The 22,497-nt window shown below is 42.9% G+C and overlaps 1 protein-coding gene across 2 annotated transcripts in view; it reads left to right on the forward strand.

Annotated features, from left to right (window-relative positions):
* GTF2F2 (general transcription factor IIF subunit 2) overlaps positions 1-22,497 on the forward strand; it is a 66,593-nt gene that overhangs the window by 7,476 nt on the left and 36,620 nt on the right. The window contains exons 2-5 of one of the 2 annotated variants that reach the window (XM_034416316.3): positions 4,394-4,467; positions 4,778-4,796; positions 7,933-8,077; positions 16,739-16,777. In XM_034416316.3, the coding sequence (XP_034272207.1) occupies positions 4,394-4,467; positions 4,778-4,796; positions 7,933-8,077; positions 16,739-16,777 (277 nt within the window). The remainder of the gene's footprint in view (positions 1-4,393; positions 4,468-4,777; positions 4,797-7,932; positions 8,078-16,738; positions 16,778-22,497) is intronic. The other variant, XM_087895601.1, reaches the window with a different exon arrangement.

Below are 22,497 nucleotides of genomic sequence, written 5' to 3' on the forward strand. Positions count from 1 at the left end.
AGCATATGCACCAAGACAAATTCCTTGTGTGTCCAATCACACTTGGCCAATAAACTATTCTATTCTATTCTATTCTATTCTATTCTATTCTATTCTATTCTATTCTATTCTATTCTATTCTATTCTATTCTATTCTATCCTATCCTATCCTATCCTATCCTATCCTATCCTATCCTATCCTATCCTATCCTATCCTATCCTATCCTACTCTACTCTACTCTACTCTACTCTACTCTACTCTACTCTACTCTACTCTATTTTCAAGTAAAGAAAGAACTTTTTAATCATCTATGGTGGACATGCGATAAAGCAAAACAAATTTTTGGAGTATGATTTACTTGTTAATACAGAAAATTTTGAAAATGGAGATAAAGATGAAACCAGAACTTTTCGTTTTGGGCCTAATGGAAAAAGAACTGGAGAAAAAAATGGGAACTTTGTTATTATATATGTTGACAGCAGCAAGACTGTTGTATGTGCAAAAATGGAAGGACAGTCCGATTCTTAGCATGGACGAAGGGCTGCAGAAGTTGATGGAGTTTGGCGGAAATGGCAAAGCTGGCCACTTTGATTAAAGAAAAGAACATAAGTACTCTCGCTTCCACATGGAGACAAAGCTTCTGAACTTCGTGCTTGATGTGGAAAAGAATGAAACGTTGATTTTGGGTTTTACCGAGCAGATTGTTAAATCTTTACAGAAATGGCTGGTTCATATTATTGTGAAAGAGGAAAAAGTTGTGATTTGATGTTAATGCTTTATTTTACTGCAACAGTGAGAGTCGGAATGTTTCTATTTCTTTCTTTCTTTTTCTTACCCTTCCTCACTTCTCTTCCCCCTCTCCCCACCCCCTGCTTTTCTATTTACTTTTGTATTTTACAATATTTTATCTGTATATATAAAAGCAAGAACCACTCATGCCGTAATCATGAAATCTCCAGAACTGCAAAGCCTACAAACTTGAAATTTGCCACGTATGTTCCTCTTGGCTTCTAGGTGCTCATTAAGAAAGGATTTTTCTAAATGACCATTAGTATTTCCTATATTATTATTAACATAATAATATGGCCTTGATAGTACAGGGGTTTAGTGCACCCTGTAATTAACACAGCTGCCTGCAATTTCTGCTGGTTCGAATCTCTCCAAGGCTCAAGGTTGACTCAGCCTTCCATCCTTTCTAAGGTAGGTGAAATGAGGACCCAGTTTGTGGGGGCAATAAGCTGACTTTGTATAAAACATACAAAAGAATGAAGGCTATTGCTTAACGCATTGTAAGCCGCCCTGAGTCTCCGGAGAAGGGCGGCATATAAATCAAATTAAAAAAAAAAAAAAAACATGCTCTGATGCTAAGGAGTTCTACTCCACCTCAAAAGAAATCTGTTCCAAATGGAAAACGCAAGCAGAGGAGAGGAGTTTCACTTTCAGTTTTACTTTCACAGCAGCAAGCAGCTTTACTATAGAACAGCTGAGCTAAGCCACGCCCAGCCTCCTTCCTGTCTCCTTCTTGCTCACACAGCAAATACCGTTTGAGTTTCCAAACACCCCTCAACTCTCTCACACACTGACAGGATGCTAGCCAGATGTATACCAATGGATGCTACAGGCTGGGACATTCTACTCCCCTCCCCCTCTGTTCCAACTGCCAGTTGCATTATATTAACACATATTGATATTACGGAGTTACACATTCTACATTAAGTTTCAGACTGCAGGTGTAATTTATCAAGCCGGAGCACATACTTTCGTAGCAAAGCATGGGCTAGTAAAGCTAGTAACTCAATAAAAATGTGAAACTGAAAAAAAAGAAAGAAAGAAATATTATGGGAGGACTAGAACGCAGGAAGGAAGAATCAGATTTACCCAACCAGACAGAAAATGAGAGCCTTTTCTTGGCCCAAGTGGGAAGAGACAAAATAATCTGGATTTGGGTTTTCAGCACCTGCCATACCTTCTGTTTTTATCTCTCTACGGCACTGAGAAGTTTGTAACTTAAAAACTGATCGAGCTGTTTATAAGCAGCAGTAGGGAAAGATCGTTTTTCGGGAGACATTTTCCCTTTACTGAGGCCGGTCGCTCAATAACCTGCCTGGGTCTTAAGACAGCAATTCAGGCCCAGATACGTCTCAGTAGCTACCTGGAGGTGGTGCAGACTCTGCTCGCTTTGGAGAGGTGGTTAAAAGGTGGACTTTCCAATCAGACAGGGAGAAAACATTTAAACACGCTGTGCTCGGGTTAGTCTGACTTGCACAACCAAGCCCCCACCCAAACAGAACACACCCCCATCCAATCAGAGCACAGCCAACCCCCCATCCAATCAGAGCACAGCCATGCCCCCAACCAATCAGAACACACCTCCACCCAATCAGAACACAGCCAAGCTCCCACCCAATCAGTTCACACCCCCAGTGGCAGTTAAAAGGAAGAAACAGCTGCGATCACACACATTGCTCCTAGAAGCACGAAGCCGAAGACACCAGCCTGAAGATGACGAATGAGACTTCGTCGAAACGTCGCCAAGAAACCTCTAATTTTACGCGGGAGAAAACCCGAAAAACCAAAGACCTACATACAAACACCCGCGAAAATCTCAGAAAACATATGCATATACATACATACATACATACACACACACACACACGTACCATGTTTTCCCAAAAATAAGACCCTGTCTTATATTTTTTTGAACCCTGATATAAGCGCTTGGCCTTATTGCCATGTGCTCAAAATTGGGCTTATTATCAGGGGAATGTCTTATTTTGGGGGAAACAGAGTATATATATATATATATATATATGTATATATACATATGTGTTTGTGTGTATATTTGTGTGTGTGTAGATAGATGATAGATGACAGATGATAGATAGATGATAGATATAGATACAAGATAGATACATAGATAGATACATTGATCGATCGATAAATAGATATAAAAGATTCAGTGAGACATTGCCTGCAATGGGCATTGTTTTTGATAGAAACCAGAAATAAATGTCAGTTTCTGCTAAAAAAAAAAAAACCCATCGTATATTGCCATCATGTTACCGCAGGATGCTGCCAATGGCAATCAATGCAGGCCAGTTGCCAAATGCCCAAAATGCAATCACATGACTACGGGGAGGGGGCGTGGCTAGCCATCGAAACTTCAAATCAGGGTTTAGTCCAATTTGGGGGGTCTGTTGTAACTTTGAACAGTTGCTAAGTGACTGGCTGGACTAAGACGACTATATGGACATGTAACTATGTCTTTACTAATAGCTTTTATTTGGAGTGGCACATCCTATCTGATTGTTGCATGTATAAGAGGGTGAGGGACAGGTACCTCGGTCTATATAGTAAATAAATGACCCATTGGGAATCCCCATATCAAAACAACTTACCTTAGGTGCGGCCAGAATTTGAAAACAACATTTAATACGGCTCAGTACTTGAGCAAAATGGTTTCGTTGAGATCGGCATATGTGGGACTGATTGGGGTAGATTGTAGGGGTGACACCAAAATATAATTTTGTTTTATTTTATTTTATTTATCCATATATTAAATTATTGTATTTTATTCCAATCTCATTTTAAAGTGTATTCCACTTTCATTTTCAATCGTATTTTATTCTCATTTCATTTTCAACTGTGTTTTATTCCAGTTTCACTTTCAATTATATTTTATTCCAATTCTATTTTAAATTGTATTTAGGAATAATTTGTGTCTGGGACTCTGCACTTTGATTGGGCCCATGGGCTAATCAATAAAGTAAACTAACTAACTATTTTTTTATTTTATTTTTTAATTTGATTTATATGCCGCCCTTCTCCGGAGACTCAGGGCGGCTTACAATGCGTTAAGCAATAGCCTTCATTCTTTTGTATATTTATACAAAGTCAGCTTATTGCCCCCACAAACTGGGTCCTCATTTCACCTACCTTAGAAAGGATGGAAGGCTGAGTCAACCTTGAGCCTTGGAGAGATTCGAACCAGCAGAAATTGCAGGCAGCTGTGTTAATGACAGGGTGCACTAAACCACTGTACTATCAAGGCTCTATGACATTCAATAGCTTTTATTGTAGGCCTTTGGCTTCCCAAAGCTGCTTTTAAAATTCTGAAATGACATAACGGGTGTCTTAGCAAATACTAAATTGCCCTGCTTTGGAAACCACTTATTTCTCTGTTAGCGACGAGACCTTGAGATGCTCATGGATCGATTATGTCCCATCAAATCATCTTCAACTCCTGGTGACCACGTAGAAAGATTTTTCTCCATGTTCTTTCAGGCCTACAGTACATCGATCGCCATTGTAACTAACTCCATCCACCTCCTTGGTGCTGGTTTATTCCCAATGTATTGCTATTTGTTGCAGATTTTTCTTGATCGTTTTTTTTTTCTTCTCTATTTCTTTTAGGTCCCAAAATACCTGTCTCAGCAATGGAATAAAGCTTTAGGAAGAGGCGAAGTAGGAAAGCTAAGGATTGCCAAGTAAGAAAGTTCATATTTTACATATTCCAGAAAGTGGGCAGCCTCCAAGGGCTCTTTGGGGAGGGGAGCTCCAGAATTTTAAGGCTCGAAATGATAGTTAATCGGCTGCAAAATGTAAGGCATCTGTTTTGCTTCACAACTTAGCAAAGCCAAACCACAATAACATGAAGAGGGGGCACGTCTTTAGCCCTCCCATAAAAATAGTATCAAACTGCATAGAAATTTAAACATCTTTTGGGACTATATTACTTGTGTTGTCGTTATTAGAAAAAAATTAGCCCTAAAATAACATTGTTTGTTTCTTTTCCAGAAATCAAGGAAGAACAGAAGTAAGTAACAGATTAATGTTTATCCTTATGCATGCCCGTATTTTGATATAGAGTTATCCCGAATCATTACAGCCTTTCCTCTTAAAATTTTATTTGCTTTTGCTTAGCCTCTTAGTGGTCTCTCGTATAAATCTGGGCCCATCCTAGATTTGTCGTGCTTTGAACCCAGAACTTTCGTAAAACAATGCACAAGGCAATCTTAAAAAAAAAGAAAGAAAAAGATGAAAGCCAATTTTCTAAACGTTGGAAGGAAAATAATAATAAAAAAAAACCAGATGCTTTCTTTATGAAGGAAGCCAATATTTTGGAGTAACAATTGTGTTATCATATGCTTTCTTGTTGGACGTCGTAATTTGATTACTCGCTGTATTCCAAGGAAAGGGATGGGCTAGAAATAGCTTTTGCAAAATAATAAACAGAATAAAATGATGGTTTCTTTAGCTCAGTCTTTTATTTTATTTCCTGGATAGGGAAATGGAGGGAAAGGAAGAGCTAAGCAAAAAAAAAAAAAAGAATAATTTTCAAGCCAAGGTTCAATTCAGAAGGGGGCTTTAAAGGCTAATAGGGCCGAGAGAGCAAATGATCACGCCAAGACAGAGAAACTGAATTTCCATACATATTAACTCTGACACAGCGGGCCATCTTCAATCTGCCACTCTGGACTGAAATAAATCAGAATGAATTACACGGCAATCAAATTCTGTGCTTATATATATATATGTATCTTATATAATATGCATTTTTTGAGGGGCTCTGGAGGTGGCTCTTTAGCCATAAAATAAAGGATTGTTTTTGGAGGCATTTGACTTGAAATTCTAGTCATGTCAAGAAGAGCAACTAGGATGATTAAAGGCCTGGAGGTTAAAACATATGAAGGATGGTTGGAGGAAGTGGGTTTGGCCAGCCTAGAGAAAATAAGGACTAGGGAGGACAAGATAGCAGGATTCCAGTATTTGAGGGACTGCCACAAAGAGGAGGGGGGCAAATTATTCTCCAAAGCACCAGAAGGCAAGATAAGAAACAATGGATGGAAACCAAAGGAGGAGAGAAGCAACCTGGAATTGCAGAGAAACTTCCTAGCAGTGAGGACAATTAACCAGTGGAACAGCTTGCCACCAGAAGTTATGGGTGCTCCATCACTGGAGGTTTTTAAGAAGAGAATGGACAGCCACCTGTCTGAAATGGTATAGGTTCTCCTGCTTAAATAGGGGGCTGGACTAGAAGACCTCCAAGGTCCCTCCCAGCCCTATTCTGAGTCATGTCTCCCTGCCGGCTGCATGTGACATAGCTGTGGATTACCCCTTAAATTGTGTGGGATAGTTCATGCCCTCTTCGAAATATATTTTTAGAGAAGATGCTACAGGCAGTCCTTGGCTTACGAGCACAATTGTGCCCGAAATTTACTTTGCTAAGCCTGACATTTGTTAAGTCAGTTTTGCCCCGTTTTACGACTTCTCTTGCCAAACGTCGTTAAGTGAATCACCGCAGTTGATAAAGTAGTAACCCGGTTGTTAAGTGATTCTGGCTTCCTTGTTGATTTTTGCTTGTTGGAAGGTCGCAAAAAGGGACCACGTGGCCTTGGGACACTGCAACTGTCATAAGTACAAGTCAGTTGCCAAGCTTCTGAATTTTGATCGCGTGATCACGGGGATGCTGCCAAGGTCATAAGTGAGAAAAACGGTCATATGCCTCTTTTTTTTCCCCCACTGTTGTCGTAACCAATGGTCACTATAGGAACCGTTGAGGACTAGCTGTCGATCCCCATCGCCAAGCCTCCAAATTTTGATCCTATGACCATGGACGATGTCGCAACAGTCATAATGTTGACTGACTTTGTCCCTGGGAATTCATGGCATTCCCACACAGAAAAGTCCAGGCAATAATCCTTCCAAGGGTTAACTGACCGGGAGCTTGCCAGGCCGGGAGCTTCCAGCCACAAAGCTGTAAATCAAACACTCTCAAGCAGGCTCTGAGACACGAATTACGATGCATAAATCCAAACGGTTGTTTCCACTTCCCTTTTAGCTTCTATTTATTCCCCAGCCAGGGAGGGGCCATTCAGCGTCCACGTGTGCTTAGTTGTTCTCCTCTCCGGACAGCTCTGCGCATAAGTGCATCTGGAAGTAGGTCCCAGCTGTTCTTCTTCCCACTTACCTCCAACTCCGAAGGCAGCTGGGAAATGTCGGACGGCCCTGGCTCTCTCTCTGCGTCTGACACAGAGCATCCATCAGAGCCTTCCCCAGACTCTAGGACGGGCCCAGGTTCCTCCCCAACCTCCTCATCCTCTGAGTTTGCTGCCAGCTCTGCTGGTGGCTGGCAGGCAACAACACACACGTCTGAAAAACATTAGCTAAATCACTTTGTCCCGTGCCATTATAACTTTGATCACCAAATGAATGGCTGTAACTCAACGACTTACCTGTATCGCACCGTGGCCAGGGGTGAAATGCTTCCGGTTTGGACCGGATCGCCCGATCCAGTAGCGATGGCGGCGGGTGGTTCGGAGAACCGGTAGCAAAAATCCCTCCCCCCCCCCATGCCCCAGCTGAGCCGTGAGATCATCAGAGGCTGTTTTTTTTTACTTTTAAAAGCATTTTTTCTACAACCTCTTCGGCTGAAAAAATGCTTTTAAAAGTTAAAAAAAAAGCCTCTGATGATCGCGCGGCTCAGCTGGGATCGTCAGAGGCTTTTAAAAGCATTTTTTCTACAACTTCTTCAAGAGGTTGTAGGAAAAAAATGCTTTTAAAAGCCTCTGACGATCCCAGCTCAGTTACCTGATCGGCAGAGGCTTTTAAAAGCATATTTTTACAACCCAACGAAGAGATTGTAGAAAAAATGCTTTTAAAAGTTTTTTAAAAAAACAGTTGGCCACACCCACCCAGTCACATTAACGCCCCCCCCATCAAGTCACGCCCACAGAACCGGTAGTAACAAATTTTACATTTCACCACTGAAGGTGGTGTTTGCACCCACGTGTTGATTTGATGAAATACTGTTAAGATATGGACTCTCCTTTGGTGGGAAACGACCAAAATGGTCTCCCACCCGCTTCCTGGCCAAATCTTGCCAGCCCCCCCCCTCCCCAATCAAGCCTTTTCTTGCTCATAAATATTGAACGCCCTTTCTGTTTCTTAAGGTCTCCTTCACCTTGAACGAAGATCTCGCCAACATCGAGGACATCGGTGGGAAGGCAACGTCCATCAGTGCTCCGAGAGACCACCCATTCCTTTTGCAAAATGTGGGAGGGCAGACCCTCACCGTCTTCACTGAGAGCTCTGGAGGTAAGAGGGACGGCAGAGCCCCTAAGCTTGCAAAATGGCGGATAACGCTGTAACAGAATTGAAGTCCAGCTCCCAGCTTTTGAGATGCTCTTCACTGTTTTAGGATTAATTTGATTTTGCGACCAGGTTTCGGGCATCCTGTGCTGGAGGGTCATAGTTAAAGGTGAAAGAGTCAACGAGCCTAGTGGACAACCATTTAAACATGAGCCAGCCGTGTGCAGCAGCTGCCAAAAATGCCAACCCAGTTCTAGGCTGCATTAACAGAGGAATAGAATCAAGATCACGTGAAGGGTTAATACCACTTTATCAGGCCTTGGTAAGGCCACGCTTGGAATCCTGCCTCGAGTTTTAGTCACCACAATGTAAAAAAGATGTTGAGACTCTAGAAAGAGTGCAGAGAAGAGCAACAAAGATGATTAGGGGACTGGAGGATAAAATATATGAAGAATGGTTGCGGGAACTGGGTAGGTCTAGTTGGATGAAAAGAAGGACTAGGGGAGACATGATGGAAGTCTTCCAATATCTCAGGGGCTGCCCCAAAGAAGAGGGAGTCAAACTATTTCTTCAAAGCACCTGAGGGCAGGACAAGAAGCAATGGATGGAAACGCATCAAGGAGAGAAGCAACCTAGAACTAAGGAGAAATTTCCTGACAGTGAGAACAATTAACCGGTGGAACTGCTTGCCTCCAGAAGTTGTGAATGCTCCAACACTGGAAGTTTTTAAGAAGAGTTTGGACAACCAGTTGTCTGAAATGATATAGGGTTTCTGTTCTGTTCTGTTGTGTTCTACTCCACTCCACTCTACTCTACTCTACTCTACTCTACTCTACTCTACTCTACTCTACTCTACTCTACTCTACTCCACTCCACTCCACTCCACTCCACTCCACTCCACTCCACTCCACTCCACTCCACTCCACTCTAGATACTCTACATCTATTCTATTCCATTCCACTCCACTCACCCTTACTCCTATTCCTATTGAGAATTTCCATAAATTTCTAGGCATGTGTTAGTCTTAAGCAGAAGGTTTCATACTCAGAGTGTTAGTTTCTCCCACATTTAATCAACTGGTGCTCTTGAAATCTGATTTGAAGCTATCCAGATATCTTATGTTGAAAATCTTGACTAGAGTTCATCCAATATAATTCAGCTGGAAAATCCAGTTTATTGAGCTGCTCTCAAGTTTATATTCCCGATCCTTCCTTCCTTCCTTCCTTCCTTCCTTCCTTCCTTCCTTCCTTCCTTCCTTCCTTCCTTCCTTCCTTCCTATCTCTAAAACCCAGCCTGAGTTCATGGAAGCTGAGAGGCCTCTATGATGAGCCTAGTTCAGAATGCTTGGCAGATATTTTGTAGGCTGGTGGAAACCAAATCTGACTTTGGGTTCCATGCGAGGTTCTCAGCAAATTTATGGGATTGTTGATTTGTCTACCTCCTCTGGGCAGTTGAAATCACAACACCATTCAAGGTGGCTCCTCCGTACAATTCTGCTCCTAGGAAGGGCATGATGAAGCAAAAATCTCTTGGGCCACCAGTCCTTCATGTCACTTGATTAGTGAGGAAGAGGAGGAGAAGGCTGGGTGGCATTTGCTGGGAGTTCTCCCATGTTGCTGAAGCCCCCCCAAGCTTCACGCTGCTCGTAACACGTTTTTTCCATAAGGAATTCAGCATTCTCTCTCTCTCTCTCTCCCTCCTCCCCGCTTTCTTCCTCCCTGTGTTTGGACTGTCAATGTTTCAGGGCTGTCAGTCACTGAATTATTATTTCTAACAGTAACAGAGTTGGAAGGGGACCTTGGAGGTCATTTAGTCCAACCCCTTGCTCACGCACGAGACCTGTATAATTTGTTTTATGTATTCTAACGGTTTTAATCTATTATAATCTGGGACAGGTTTCTCAGAATGCAAAGTGTTAACGAAAAAATTACGAAGCAGTTTCATATTTTTAATGCCGGAATGGAATTCTTTTTCAAAAGCTCGGAGAGTTGGCTGGTTGAGAGAGAGAGAGAGGGAGAGAGGGAGAGGCCCAGTTATTATCTTTGCTTGGCTATTTGGTTGTTTATGCATGAAATAGAAACCATGTTTTCGTTCTGTGAAAATCACCGTATGTACATCACCAGTTGCCATGCAACGGTGCAATTTTGGTTTCCCATTATATTGCCTTTAAGGCTGCTCCATTTCTACGTTTTGGGAATATATTTCAATATTAAACAGACACCCTGGGCAAACTGTGCATTTTTTCCCCCCAAATAGAGAGTTACAGTATAATCTGGTATTTAATCTGCAATAAAACTGACATGTTTCGCTGCTGAACAACATAGCTTGATGAGTCAAAGGTTTAGAAACACTGAATAGAATGCAGCTAGTCCTCAACTTACAACAATTCACTTAGTGACCATTTGAAGTAACAATGGCACTGAGAAAAGTGATTTACGGCCATTTTTCACATTTATGACCATTGCAGCATTCCCCCATGATCAAGTCAAAATTCAGATGCGTGGCAATGTATTTTGGCTTGTATTTAAGACGGTTGCAGTGTCTCGGGGTCACGCAATCCTTCTGAGGTCGGTAAAATAAGGAACCGGATTGTTGGGGACAAGACGCTGACTCTGCAGACTGCTTAGAGAGGGCTGTAAAAGCACTATGAAGTAGTATATAAGTCTAAATGCTAATGCTATTGCTATAAAAAACATTCCCACTTCCAGGAGTTCGATCCTGACCAGCTCAAGGTTGAGGTAGCCTCCATCCTTCCGAGGTGGGCAAAATGAGGACCCAGATTGCTGGGGGCGCTGACTCTGCAAACCACTTAGGGAGGGCTAGTAAAAACACTATGAAGCGGTATATAAGTCTTGTGCTAAGTGCTATACCTACATGCTTCTGCATTATAACCAGAAGCATGTAGGTATAACACTTAGACTAGCTCAGGGATCTGCAACCTTAAGCACTCAAAAGAGCCATTTGGATCTCTTTTCCACAGAAAAGAAAACACCGGGAGCCACAAAACCCTTCCCGTGCCTGACTATTTCTTGAGCGGCCACAAAACTAGCATACGTAGTTGAATTAAATGTTCTGTTTAAGCAAAGGGGTGAAAGAGCCACATGCGGCTCCAGAGCCGCAGGTTGCTGACCCCTGCACTAGCTGTAGGAGGTGGAGTGGCAGAAATGGGAGGTGGAGTGAAAAGAGGGCTCAGCCTGGAATCCCTACGTAGCCACAAGCAAAACTAAGTCCAACTTCCCGTGAATTCAGTTGATCCTTATCTAACTCCAAGCAGGTGCTAACCATTCGCTGAGAAGATTCCTATGCATAAAAGTCTGTAGAGATTCTCAGTCATCCAACTGGACTTTGTTTTTTCTTTTGAAGACATTTCGCTTCTCATCCGAGAAGCTTCTTCAGCTCTGACAGGATAGTGAACAGGATAATCCTTCCATTCCCCACCATTCTGTCAGAGCTGAAGAAGCTTCTCGGATGAGAAGCAAAACGTCTTCAAAAGAAAACCAAGAAAGTCCAATTGCCTCCTGAAGAAAAGCACCTTTGGGATTTCTGTGCCTTAGGTATCTTAGCAATAAATCAGGCTATTTGCACCTTCATTTGCTTTACTTTATTGTCACTGCACCTCATGCAATGAAATTAAATGCCATCTTCAGTGTACATTGTAATTATAATAATAAAACACGAAAACACATCCTTCACATTCTGTACAATTGACTTGAAAACCCCTGATATTGCATTAATATTGCACTATACCTGTGATGGCGAACCTATGGCACGCGTGCCACAGGTGGCACACGGAGCCATGTCACCTGACACGCCAGCTCAGCCTCTCTAGGAGTTTCTGGAGGCTGGGGACAACAAAAAATGTCAATTCCTGTCCAACCAACGAGCCGTTTCAGGCCTCCGAGGGGGTGGGGAAGGCTGTTTTTGCCCTCCCCAGATGCATAGAGAGGATCTGGAGCCAGGTGAGAAAGAAAAATGGGCCTACCGGGCCATTGTGTGCCAGGAGCAGGGGGCAGGGAGGGGGGGTCATGCATGCATGCGCAGGGCGGGGTGCATAGAATTATGGGTACGTGCATGCTCGCAAACCTCCCCCGCCCCCCCTTCCTGGCACGCGATGGCAAAAAGGTTAGCCATCGCTGCACTATACCGTAGAATCCAATATAGTTACTGCCCTGGGATAGAAGCTGTTTTTCAGCCTCTTTGTCCTTGTTTTTATTGTCCTGTACCGTCTGCCAGATGGTAATAGTTCAAAAAAAGTGTGAGATCCAGGATGAGATGGATCTTGAAGAACGTTTTGAACATTCTTAAGGCAGCGGGAGTTATAAAGCTCTTCCAAAGAGAGGAGAGGGCAACCAGTGATCCTCTGAGCAGTGACGTTGACCCTCTGGAGCGCTGTCCTATCTGCCACTGTGCAACTCTGCTGTGCAAATCTGCCACTGTGCAATTCCCACGTGTACCCAGCTTTTCGTACCCGAGACTGGCCCAACGAATAGTCTTTTAGGTATACATAGGCGCTCCTGTTTCCTCTGCAAAACGACATTCGCTGCTTCCCTGCTGTATTAGCCACCGAGATTGAAACCTTTGAGAAAAATATACACCTACTACGTGTTTAAAAATAACACAGCCACAACCTCTGGCTTGTGCCCACAGCACCTCCCTACTGTGAAAAAAAGGAATATGTGTTGAAATGTGATCTCTCTTATTGGCGTTCTTTCCATCTACCACCTCTGCACCGCCTCCCTCTCGGTAGGCTCACCTTCGTGCGTTGACAGCACACGATCGGAGATGACTGCATCGCTTGTCCGCGGGGTGCGTTGTTCCTCAGCCTCCCCACAACAGTTGAGGAACAAAACTGGAGAATTGCACGTTTCTTCTTTCTCTCTCTCTCTCTCTCTCTTTCTCTTTTTTTTTCCCCTCCAGAGAGAGCAGTGTACATGTAGTCCTCCACTTAACAACGCTTCATTTAGGGACCGTCCGGAGTTTGCAATGGCCCTGGAAAAAAGTGACTTATGACCGTTTTGCACACTTACCACCATTGCAGCATAACCCCATTGATCAAAATTCGGCTGCTTGGCCACTGGTTTGTATTTATGACGGCCGCAGTTTCCCATGTGATTCCCTTTTGCGACCTTCTGACAAACTCAAGTCAGATGGGAAGCCAGTTTCGCTTAACAGCTGTGTTGTTAACAGTTGCAGTGATTCACTTAACAGCTGGGGTAAGAAATGTCGTAAAATGGGGTGAAACTCACTCCACTGTCTCACTTAGCGACAAATTTTCGGATCGGTGGTGGTCGTAAGTTGAGGACTACCTGTAGACAACAAATGATGCTTATCTCAAAGGTACTTTTTTTTTCAACAGGCACCTGGAGTTTCTGGTTTTTCTTTGAAGAGGTTTCGCTTCTCATCCAAGAAGCTTCTTCAGCTCTGATTCCATTCTCCAGTCAGAGCTGAAGAAGCTTCTTGAATGAGAAGCGAAACCTCTTCAAAGAAAAACCAGAAAGTCCAGTTGCCTCTTGAAAAAAAAGGACCTTTGGGACAACCTTGACCTGGGATGACTGAGAATCTCCATAGACAAATGGTGCTTACTGTATATACTCCACTGATTTGTCTAATTCAGAGGTCTTCAAACTTGGCAGCTTGAAGACTTGTGGACTTCAACTCCCAGAATTCTCCAGCCAGATGCTGGCTGGAGAATTCTGGGAGTTGAAGTCCACAAGTCTTCAAGCTGCCAAGTTTGAAGACCTCTGATCTAATTGTTTCTTTAAAAAAAAAAACTTGTACTAAGATGTGATCATAACCACAATTCTGATGGGGGCACATTTTTATAATTCAGCTGCACGCTGCGTAAATAAGTTATTTCTTCTACTGCAATTCTACCTTCACCAGAGGAATTCTTGCTGATTCTATCTGTCAATGTCGATAGCTTGCAATGTAGCAGCTCCGGCCAAATTTTCTTTGCAGCCTCATCTCGGGCTCCAATTTTAAAGCTATTTTATATTTCGCTCTGTTGGTGTGCTCTCCTGCAAGAATATCTTCCCGCCGAAGGCAAAATTGTCACGGCTTGCCTTCTTCTATATAAATAAGTGAAAAAGAGCTGGCACAGATCCGGATGAAGAGCTAAGAGACTTATATTATGATTGAGTTATGGGATTTCCTTGTGGTTGAGGCACGCTCTTAATTTCAGTGAATCTGTTTCTAAATATCATGGCACAATTCCTGTGACTTTTAAAAGATAAGCAAGTTAAGGATTCAAAAGTGGTTGGAGAGGTAATTGCTTCTCCAAGAACTTGAATATAATGGGGCTTGTTAAAACTATTGACTATTAAGATATTTTCTTTTACAAGACAGCGTTCTCTTTTCGTACTTAAAAAGGAAATGGTGCATCCTTTTATCAAAATAAGACCTGGACAATAAATAGACCTGTTTAGGAAGAAATGGATGAGTACAGCTAATGGTTGGGGGAAGTGGCACTCAAAATGTCCCCCATGGAAGATCTTTACAGAAAGTCTTGTATATATAGCCTTTATTGTCATTGTACATCATGTATACAACAAAATTGGTTAATACCAATTTTGTATTGTAATACGTCCGGTGCTTCCTCTTCTGATTTAACCACAGACACATGGGAACAAATGCAGGTTTACAGCTTTTATAATTCGCTTTTTGAACTAAACGCTTGACTCTTGCGTTCCTCTCCAATTCAAAATATAATTTAGAACAGAATAATAGAGTTGGAAGGGACCTTGGAGGTCTTCTAGTCCAACCCCCTGCTTAGGCAGGAAACCCTACACCACTTCAGACAAATGGTTATCCAACATCTTATTTAAAACTTCCAGTGTTGGAGCATTCACAACTTCTTGTGGTAAGTTGTTCCACTGGTTAATTGTTCTCACTGTCAGGAAATTTCTCCTTAGTTCTAAGTTGCTTCTCTCCTTGATTAGTCTCCATCCATTGCTTCTTGTCCTGCCCTCAGGTGCTTTGGAGAATAGTTTGACTCCCTCTTCTTTGGGGCAGCCCCTGAGATACTGGAAGACTTCCATCATGTCTCCCCTAGTCCTTCTTTTCATTAAACTAGACATACCCAATCCCTGCAACCGTTCTTCATATGTTTTAGCCTCCAGTCCCCTAATCCTCTTGGTTGCTCTTCTCTGCACTCTTTCCAGAGTCTCAACATCTTTTTTACATCGTGGCCACCAAAACTAGATGCAATATTCCTAGTGTGACCTTACCAAGGCCTTATAAAGTGGTATTAACACTTCACGTGATCTTGATTCTCTCCCTCTGTTTATGCAGCCCATAAACTCTGAGAAATGATCAAGTTCTTCCTTTTACAGGAAGTCTTCATTGCTCCATTTCGGCCTTCCAGATTTAATGGGACTGCAATTCCCTTTTTTGTAATTAAACCAGCATGGCCAGCGACTCCAAATTTTTAATCCCAGCTGGATACTGCTGGGTTGGAGAAGGCAGATTTCTTGACCGAATAGGCTGACCAACGCCCAAAGACTTGTTCGGGCATAACACTGTATAAAATCCATTACGTTGATTAAAATAATTGATCATCTGACATTAGACATTTTTGGCAATAAAACGAAGCACAACAACTGTGGAATCCTTTGATTTTTTTTTTGCAGTCATGGCTTTTTCGCTTCAGTGATATATGCTCTGAAATGGATTTTTCTCAGAGTCTAAGAAGCTGCGATGGAAAATATTTTGACTTTATGAAGCAGATGCTATTGGTACCCCAATTTTAAAAAAAGAAAAGAAAAAAATTCCCCATATATTGCAAAAACCTGCAGGAACAGATTTATCGGTTTTATTCGTTTTTCCACTCTTTCTTTGTACTTTATAGCTTGCAGTTTGTTAAGGTACCCAGCTGTTATCCTCCCTTTCTAAATATGTCATTAAATCTCTTTGCAACCTCAGTTATTTTCCTTGTGTGTGCTATGACCCCCCCCCTTTTTTTTCCAGTCGTTTTTAAGCCATCAACCCTTTTCCTCTCATCATACCCCCTTAATTTTATGACAACATTTTGGGCAAACTGTTGTCCATTTTTTATAGTACAGGAAGAGAATTATGACAGACTTCAAGGGACATTGAATTGCGGAAAGACAGGAAATTGAATTTCTATCATAGGAATATACTGAATTTTTCTACTGATACGTGATTAGATAACCGCCCTAATGTAGTATAGGCTTAGATTAAAGATAACTGCAATCTTAGAATGATGAGGCTGCCTAGTTTAGTAATGAAACATCTGCAAGGAAACCACCAAGCTCAGAGAGGACCGAGCCCTCAGTCCTCCTCCTCTTTCTCCTCCTCCTCTTCTTCTTCTCCACAATACCTTCTCCCTTCTGGCACTGATGATGTTACCTAGTTGGGTAATTAAACGTCTGCAAGAAAACAAAGAAGCTCAGAGAGCACCAAGGAGCCCACAGTTCTCCTCCTCCTCCTCCTCCTCTTCTTCCTCCTCCTCCTCCTCTCCATAATACCTTTTCCCTTCTGGCACTGATGTTACCTAGTTGGGTAATTAAACATCTGCAAGAAAAGCTCAGAGAGCACCAAGGACCCTAAAGCTAGAGGCTGTAAGGCAAAATTACCTTATAATAGTGCTAACGACAATGTAGCTCAAAATAAAAAAAATCCTGACTCTTGTTTTATCGTTCTTTCCAGAGAGCCAGACAGATGAAAAATCAGACAGCAGCAATAACGGTAAGGCTAACCTCTTGATTATGAGGCTAATAATATTCATCACAACCGTTCGTGTTTAATGTTTGTGTTAGGCTACCTCTTAAAGCTCCATCCAGAGTGTCACGAGAACCGCTGGGGTGAAAGCATGAATTCAAATGCCTTCATTGCTCTAAATGGCTTAAATTATTCAGATGTGGTCTTTCTGAAAGAGAGGATAGTTCCTTAGCATCTTTTAAACGATTTCCGAAACTTAGGAAATCTTACGCCAAGTGTATCTGTGGCCATTTAAGGCACCGGAAGAAAATGTTCTTCATTGCTTTCATTTAAGGGCTAATAAGCCATTTGCTTACCTTGGGGAAAAGTTAGGATAACTCAAGAGACAGTTTTTAACTCTCATTTTGCAAACCAAATATCCGTGAAGCGTAGCGTTTGCAAGGCAGCTCTTCTCAACCTTGGTAGCTTGAAGATGTATGGACTTCAACTCCCAGAATCCCTCCCAATGTGCTGGCTGGGGAATTCTGGGAGTTGAAGTCCACACATTGTATTGAAATTGAACGCGTGTCTTTGTTCATTGCAAGGTGAGGCTACCAACGAGTTTCGGGTCTCCTCGTCTGACCGCTCGCTTGTTTTCTTCCAATCTGCTGGTTAGCTTCATCCTCATCTGTCCTAGATAGTCCCAGGGGCAATCCGTGCAGCGGATCCGGTAGATTACATTGGAAGTGTCTCCCACCTCCAAACGATCATTGCAATCTTTGCTACTAAATCCACCCTGCAGTTTGCTAGAGTCCCTCTAGGACAGGTGCTTCTACCAGTGAAAACTGAGCTCAGGAAGGCCGTGCGCGGCCCTCCCAGGCTCCATTTTCAACCACGATGGTCTCCTGCAGCCCTCTGCCAGCAAAAAATGGAGCTTTGGGGGTGGGGGTGGGGCTTGTTTTCGCTGGCAGAGAGCTATCAAAAACAAGCTAAAAACAAAACAAAAGAAAAAAATGTTTCTTCCCCTTTTGCATTTGAGCATGCAAGAAGGGACAGGAAAGGAGAAAGGGAAAGAGGAAAGAAAGAGAAAAAGAAGAAAGATAGGAAAAGTGCAAGGAAGGACAAAAAAGGAAAGAGGGGAAGGAAGAAAAGTGGAGAATGTAGAGGGAACGACAAAGAAGAAAAGGGAAGGAAAGAAAGAAAGAAAAGAGAAAGAAAGAAAGAAAGAGAGAGAGAAATAAGGAAGGAAGGAAAGGAAGGGAAAGGAAAGGGAAGGGAAGGGAAGGGAAGGAAAGGAAAGGAAAGGAAAGGAAAGGAAAGGAAAGGAAAGGAAAGGAAAGGAAAGGAAAGGAAAGGAAAGGAAAGGAAAGGAAAGGAAAGTTATAATGTGAGTGTGGGAGAGTCTCAGGGAAATCCTGTCTTAGTACTTGGCCACCACAGGTACCCCCGACACGAGTCCCGTGTCACGCCCATCATGGCCACGCGCACCCTGTCCCTCCGAGGTCAAACACAACCCTCAATGAAATCAAGTTTGACATCCCTGCTCTAGGAGTAAGCATGCAGATCTAGGAATACTTCAGCTCTACCTCCATCCTTCCAAAATGCTCCACAAATTGTTCTTTCCCCCTGGCATCGAGCCCCAACCTCTACTCGAGACCTTACTTTAGGTGGTGCATTTCCCCAGCCGAATCTCTGCATGTTTCTTTTTGTGAGAACGTAACAACCAACAAAATACGGTGCTTGCCTGAACGTCTTCTTTGAGAAGCTGGGTTTTTGTTTTTTTTTTGTGGCCTGGACCTTTTCACGGCGAGTTAGACTTTTGCCAAGGCTCATGTGTTGGCATAAACGTTTGTGGATGCACAGAGGGGTATGGTTGTGTTTGGCTGACCGACACGTGGCCAGTTGGCCATCTGCGCAGAGCTGCTACACAAATGGGCGTCAATGCTGTTCCTTTTTAATGTCACAAGGTTCCCTGCAGAACTGAGCAAAGTGTCCTTGGCTAGTCGTCTTCTTCTTCTTCCTCTTCCTCTTCTTCTTCTTCTTCTTCTTCTTCTTCTTCTTCTTCTTCTTCTTCTTCTTCTTCTTCTTCTTCTTCTTCTTCTTCTTCTTCTCCTTCTCCTTCTCCTTCTCCTTCTCCTTCTCCTTCTCCTTCTCCTTCTCCTTCTCCTTCTCCTTTTCCTTCTCCTCCAGGATCCTCTCCAGGATCCTTGCCCTAGTTGCTTGTTGACACCTCCTGTTTGTCAACACAACAGATGCTTTTTGGAACCCCAACTCATTGTTTTGGTGTCTTCTCCTGGAGAGTATTCATTTTTACTCAGAACGAGACAGCTTTGGCTTTGGCACCTTCTGGGAACCAGACCAAAGGTCTTTATTTGACAGGTTGAGCCTCACCCGTAACCATCTTGCAAGGTTTGAGGTGGCAGATGGAGCCTCCTCAGAAGATATTCCCAAACTAGTCAGCCAACCGCTCGGTTTGAGGAAGGAGAGAGTTCCGTAGTTGGCTTGAAATGAATAATGATTTACTTTTCCAGATAACAAAGGTTGGGTTCTAAAGGACTCGGTGTTTCAATTCTGGTTATTTGTGCATTTCTGAAATTAAAGGTAAAGGTTCCCCTTGCACATATATGCTAGTCATTCCGGACTCTAGGGGGCGGTGCTCCTCTTTTTTTCAAAGCCGAAGAGCCAGCGCTGTCCAAAGACGTCTCCATGGTCATGTTAACGCCAAAGGCGCACGGAACGCTGTTATTTTCCCATAAAAGGTGATTCCTATTTTTCTACTTGCATTTTTTACCTGCTTTCGAACTGCTAGGTTGGCGGAAGCTGGGACAAGTCACGGGAGCTCACCCCATTAAGCGGCGCTAGGGATTTGAACCGCTGAACTGCCAAACTTTCGATCGACAATCTCAGCGTTTTAGCCACTGAGCCACCGCACCCATTTTTTTCTGAAATTGTAGGTGCCCAAATATTCGGACTGCTCTTACTGTTGGTTACTGTAGACCGGTGTTTCTCAACCTTGGAAGCTTGAAGATGGGTGGACTTCAACTCCCAGAATCCCCCAGCCAGCGCTGCTGGCTGGGGGATTCTGGGAGTTGAAGTCCATCCATCTTCAAGCTACCAAGTTTGAGAAACACCTCTGTAGACCTTCAATCAGGTTATCCATCCATCATACCTGGGTTAAAGTGTTCTGAAGGGCCTCCATAAATAACATTTTTTGAGCCTTCTCACCATTGCTCCTTCAGTTGGTTGTGGATCTTAGTTCTACTTTCCTTTTACTCTCTCAGGAAATGGGACATAACGCTCGAAAATTCACTGTAGGCAATCCTTGACTTACAACACTTCATTTAGTAACCGTTTGAAGTTACGATGGCGCCAAAAAAGGGACTTAGGACCATTGTGGCCTCCCCAGGATCACGTGATCAGAATTCAGCCGCTTGGCAACTGACTCACATTTATGACGGTTATAGGATCACGTGATCCCCTTTTACGACCTTCCGACAAGCAAAGTCAACGGGGAAAGCCAAGATTCACTCAACAACCGTGTTACGAACTTATCAGCTGCCGTGATCCACTTAACAACCGTGGCAAGAAAGGTGGTAAAACGGGGCAGACCAGAATGGTTTTCAGTCCACCTGTCCCAAAGGGTGCTTTTCCAAAAGGCAACCTTTTGGACTTTCTTGGGTTTTTTGTTTTTTTCCCCCTCTTGAAGACGTTTCGTTGCTCATCCAAGAAGCTTCTTCAGTTCTGACCGAATGGTGGGGAACATAGTTTGGTCAGAACTGAAGAAGCTTCTTGGATGGGAAGCGAAACGTCTTCAAGAGGACAAAGTAAGAAAGTCCAGATTACAGATTAACAGATTTGGAAGGGACCTTGAAGGTCATCTAGTCCAACCCCACCCCCATCCCCCCAAGCAGGAGACCCTACCCCGTTTCTGACAAATGGTAGTTCCAACTCTGTTATTCTGTTAAAGAATAAAGATTAATAATGTATCAATTGATAGGAATAACATTTTTATGTGGTTCTCCATAAGAGATGCTCTTTGGGAGGTTCATACAGTCAAGAATAAAGCATGATATGAGAATCATTGATTGAAATTGCCCATTATCGTAGCAATGGGAAGTAACGATTGAAAAATATTTCTATATATACCAAAAAGTAAACGGTTTTTCCTTCCTAATAACTCTTCAGAGTATATTTTCAAACCTTTATTTATGACCCTTTCTGCACCACCTAATAATGGTTCCTAGAAGAGGAGTTAAATCTGGGAAACAAAACACAATAAAATGTAACCGCTAAAAACTTAAAAACAGCCGTTGGTAAAAAGTAGAGGAAAAAATGGAAGATCAAAAGAAGCAAAGATTGCATGATGGTTTTTTTTTTAAGCCTGAAAGATTTAAAAGGTTGCGGTGACGATAATGATGAAGTCCCTTTTTTCAGTGCCGTTATAACTTTGAACGGTCACTAAACAAACTGTTGTAAATCAAGGACTACCTGTATTTGTTTGGCTCCAGAATTCCACAGGAAGATCCTAGATAGTGTTGTGACCTCAGCTTCCTGAGTCATTAAAACACACGAGTAGTCCCAGAAACCTCTTTTATTGCAACAGCTGTGAATTACGTTCATTCACAGCTGAGTCCCAATTAGTCGCAAAAAGTCCTTTGGGAGAAGTCCTTTGGGGTAATCAACAACTTTTATCTCCTTTGACACGCTGCCAAAGACCTACTTGGCAAAGCCACACAGAGTCCAGAATCAAACAGAGATGTCGACTGGGAACAGAATTAACAACGTTGCTTTCCTGCAAAGGGCCCACATGCCTCTGCTCCTCTTTTAAGCCTTATGGGAGGGGCCAATCATCTCCAGGCCTTACTCCTGAGTTGTCCCTTTTGTTTTAACTGTTTGTGCCTTCTGGCAACTCTGCGCATACATGCACTAGGAACAGGCTCCTCCTGTTCCTCTGCCTCTCTGCTGTCCGACTCTGGAGGCTCCGTAGCCCATGCATAACTCCCCGATGGCCCTGGCCCCATCTCTGCCTCCGACGCTGAGTCCTTGTCCGGACCTTCCCCAGACTCTAGGACTGGCCCATGTTCCTCCCCAGCCTCCTCACCGTCCGACTCTGCTGCCAGCTTCCCAGGCTGCTGGCGGACCACAACAGATAGTAGAATAAAATATCTCAGCGTCCACAAAGTTGAAGTCGTGTTCTTGGCTCCTGTTTGCCAAAAAATGTCCTCTTGCTGGCTTCGTAAGTGTAGTTTTCACTTGTATCCCATGTGTTGTGCTTCGTTGGTGGAACCACAGTTGAGAAACTGAAACTTTATTGAACGGATGATTATGGAGTGAAGGCCTTTCCATTTTCCCGCTTTGAAACCTGGATTTTTCCAAGCCCGAGAATAGATTTGCCCAAAAAGTCATCAGTCTGGAGTCTTTTTTGAAGCTACGTTGGCACAGTTTCCTCAACATGTTCAAGAGAGCTTAATTTATAGAGAGAATGACAAGTGCATCTTTTGTTCGAGTCATTCAAAGCAGCTTTGCAAGGCGTTTTGTTGAACAGGAAAATAAGCTTAATGTCAGATGAACATGCCTGCCCTTCTCTTCTAAAGTGCTGCGCTGAACAGAATTAATGTGACATTTTCCTAAATGGGTCCTTTCCCAAGTCAACCTGTAGGTGAAAATGCTTTTTAGAAACCTTAGCGGGTTTTAGAAGAATAATTCTGTTCAGTACATTTGATGTATAATGATTGCCTTCTGTCGGATATCCTGCATTTTCCTTCCAA

Source organism: Pantherophis guttatus, chromosome 5, assembly GCF_059756535.1.
Source record: "Pantherophis guttatus breed Tessera chromosome 5, ASM5975653v1, whole genome shotgun sequence".
Classification (NCBI taxonomy): domain Eukaryota; kingdom Metazoa; phylum Chordata; class Lepidosauria; order Squamata; family Colubridae; genus Pantherophis; species Pantherophis guttatus.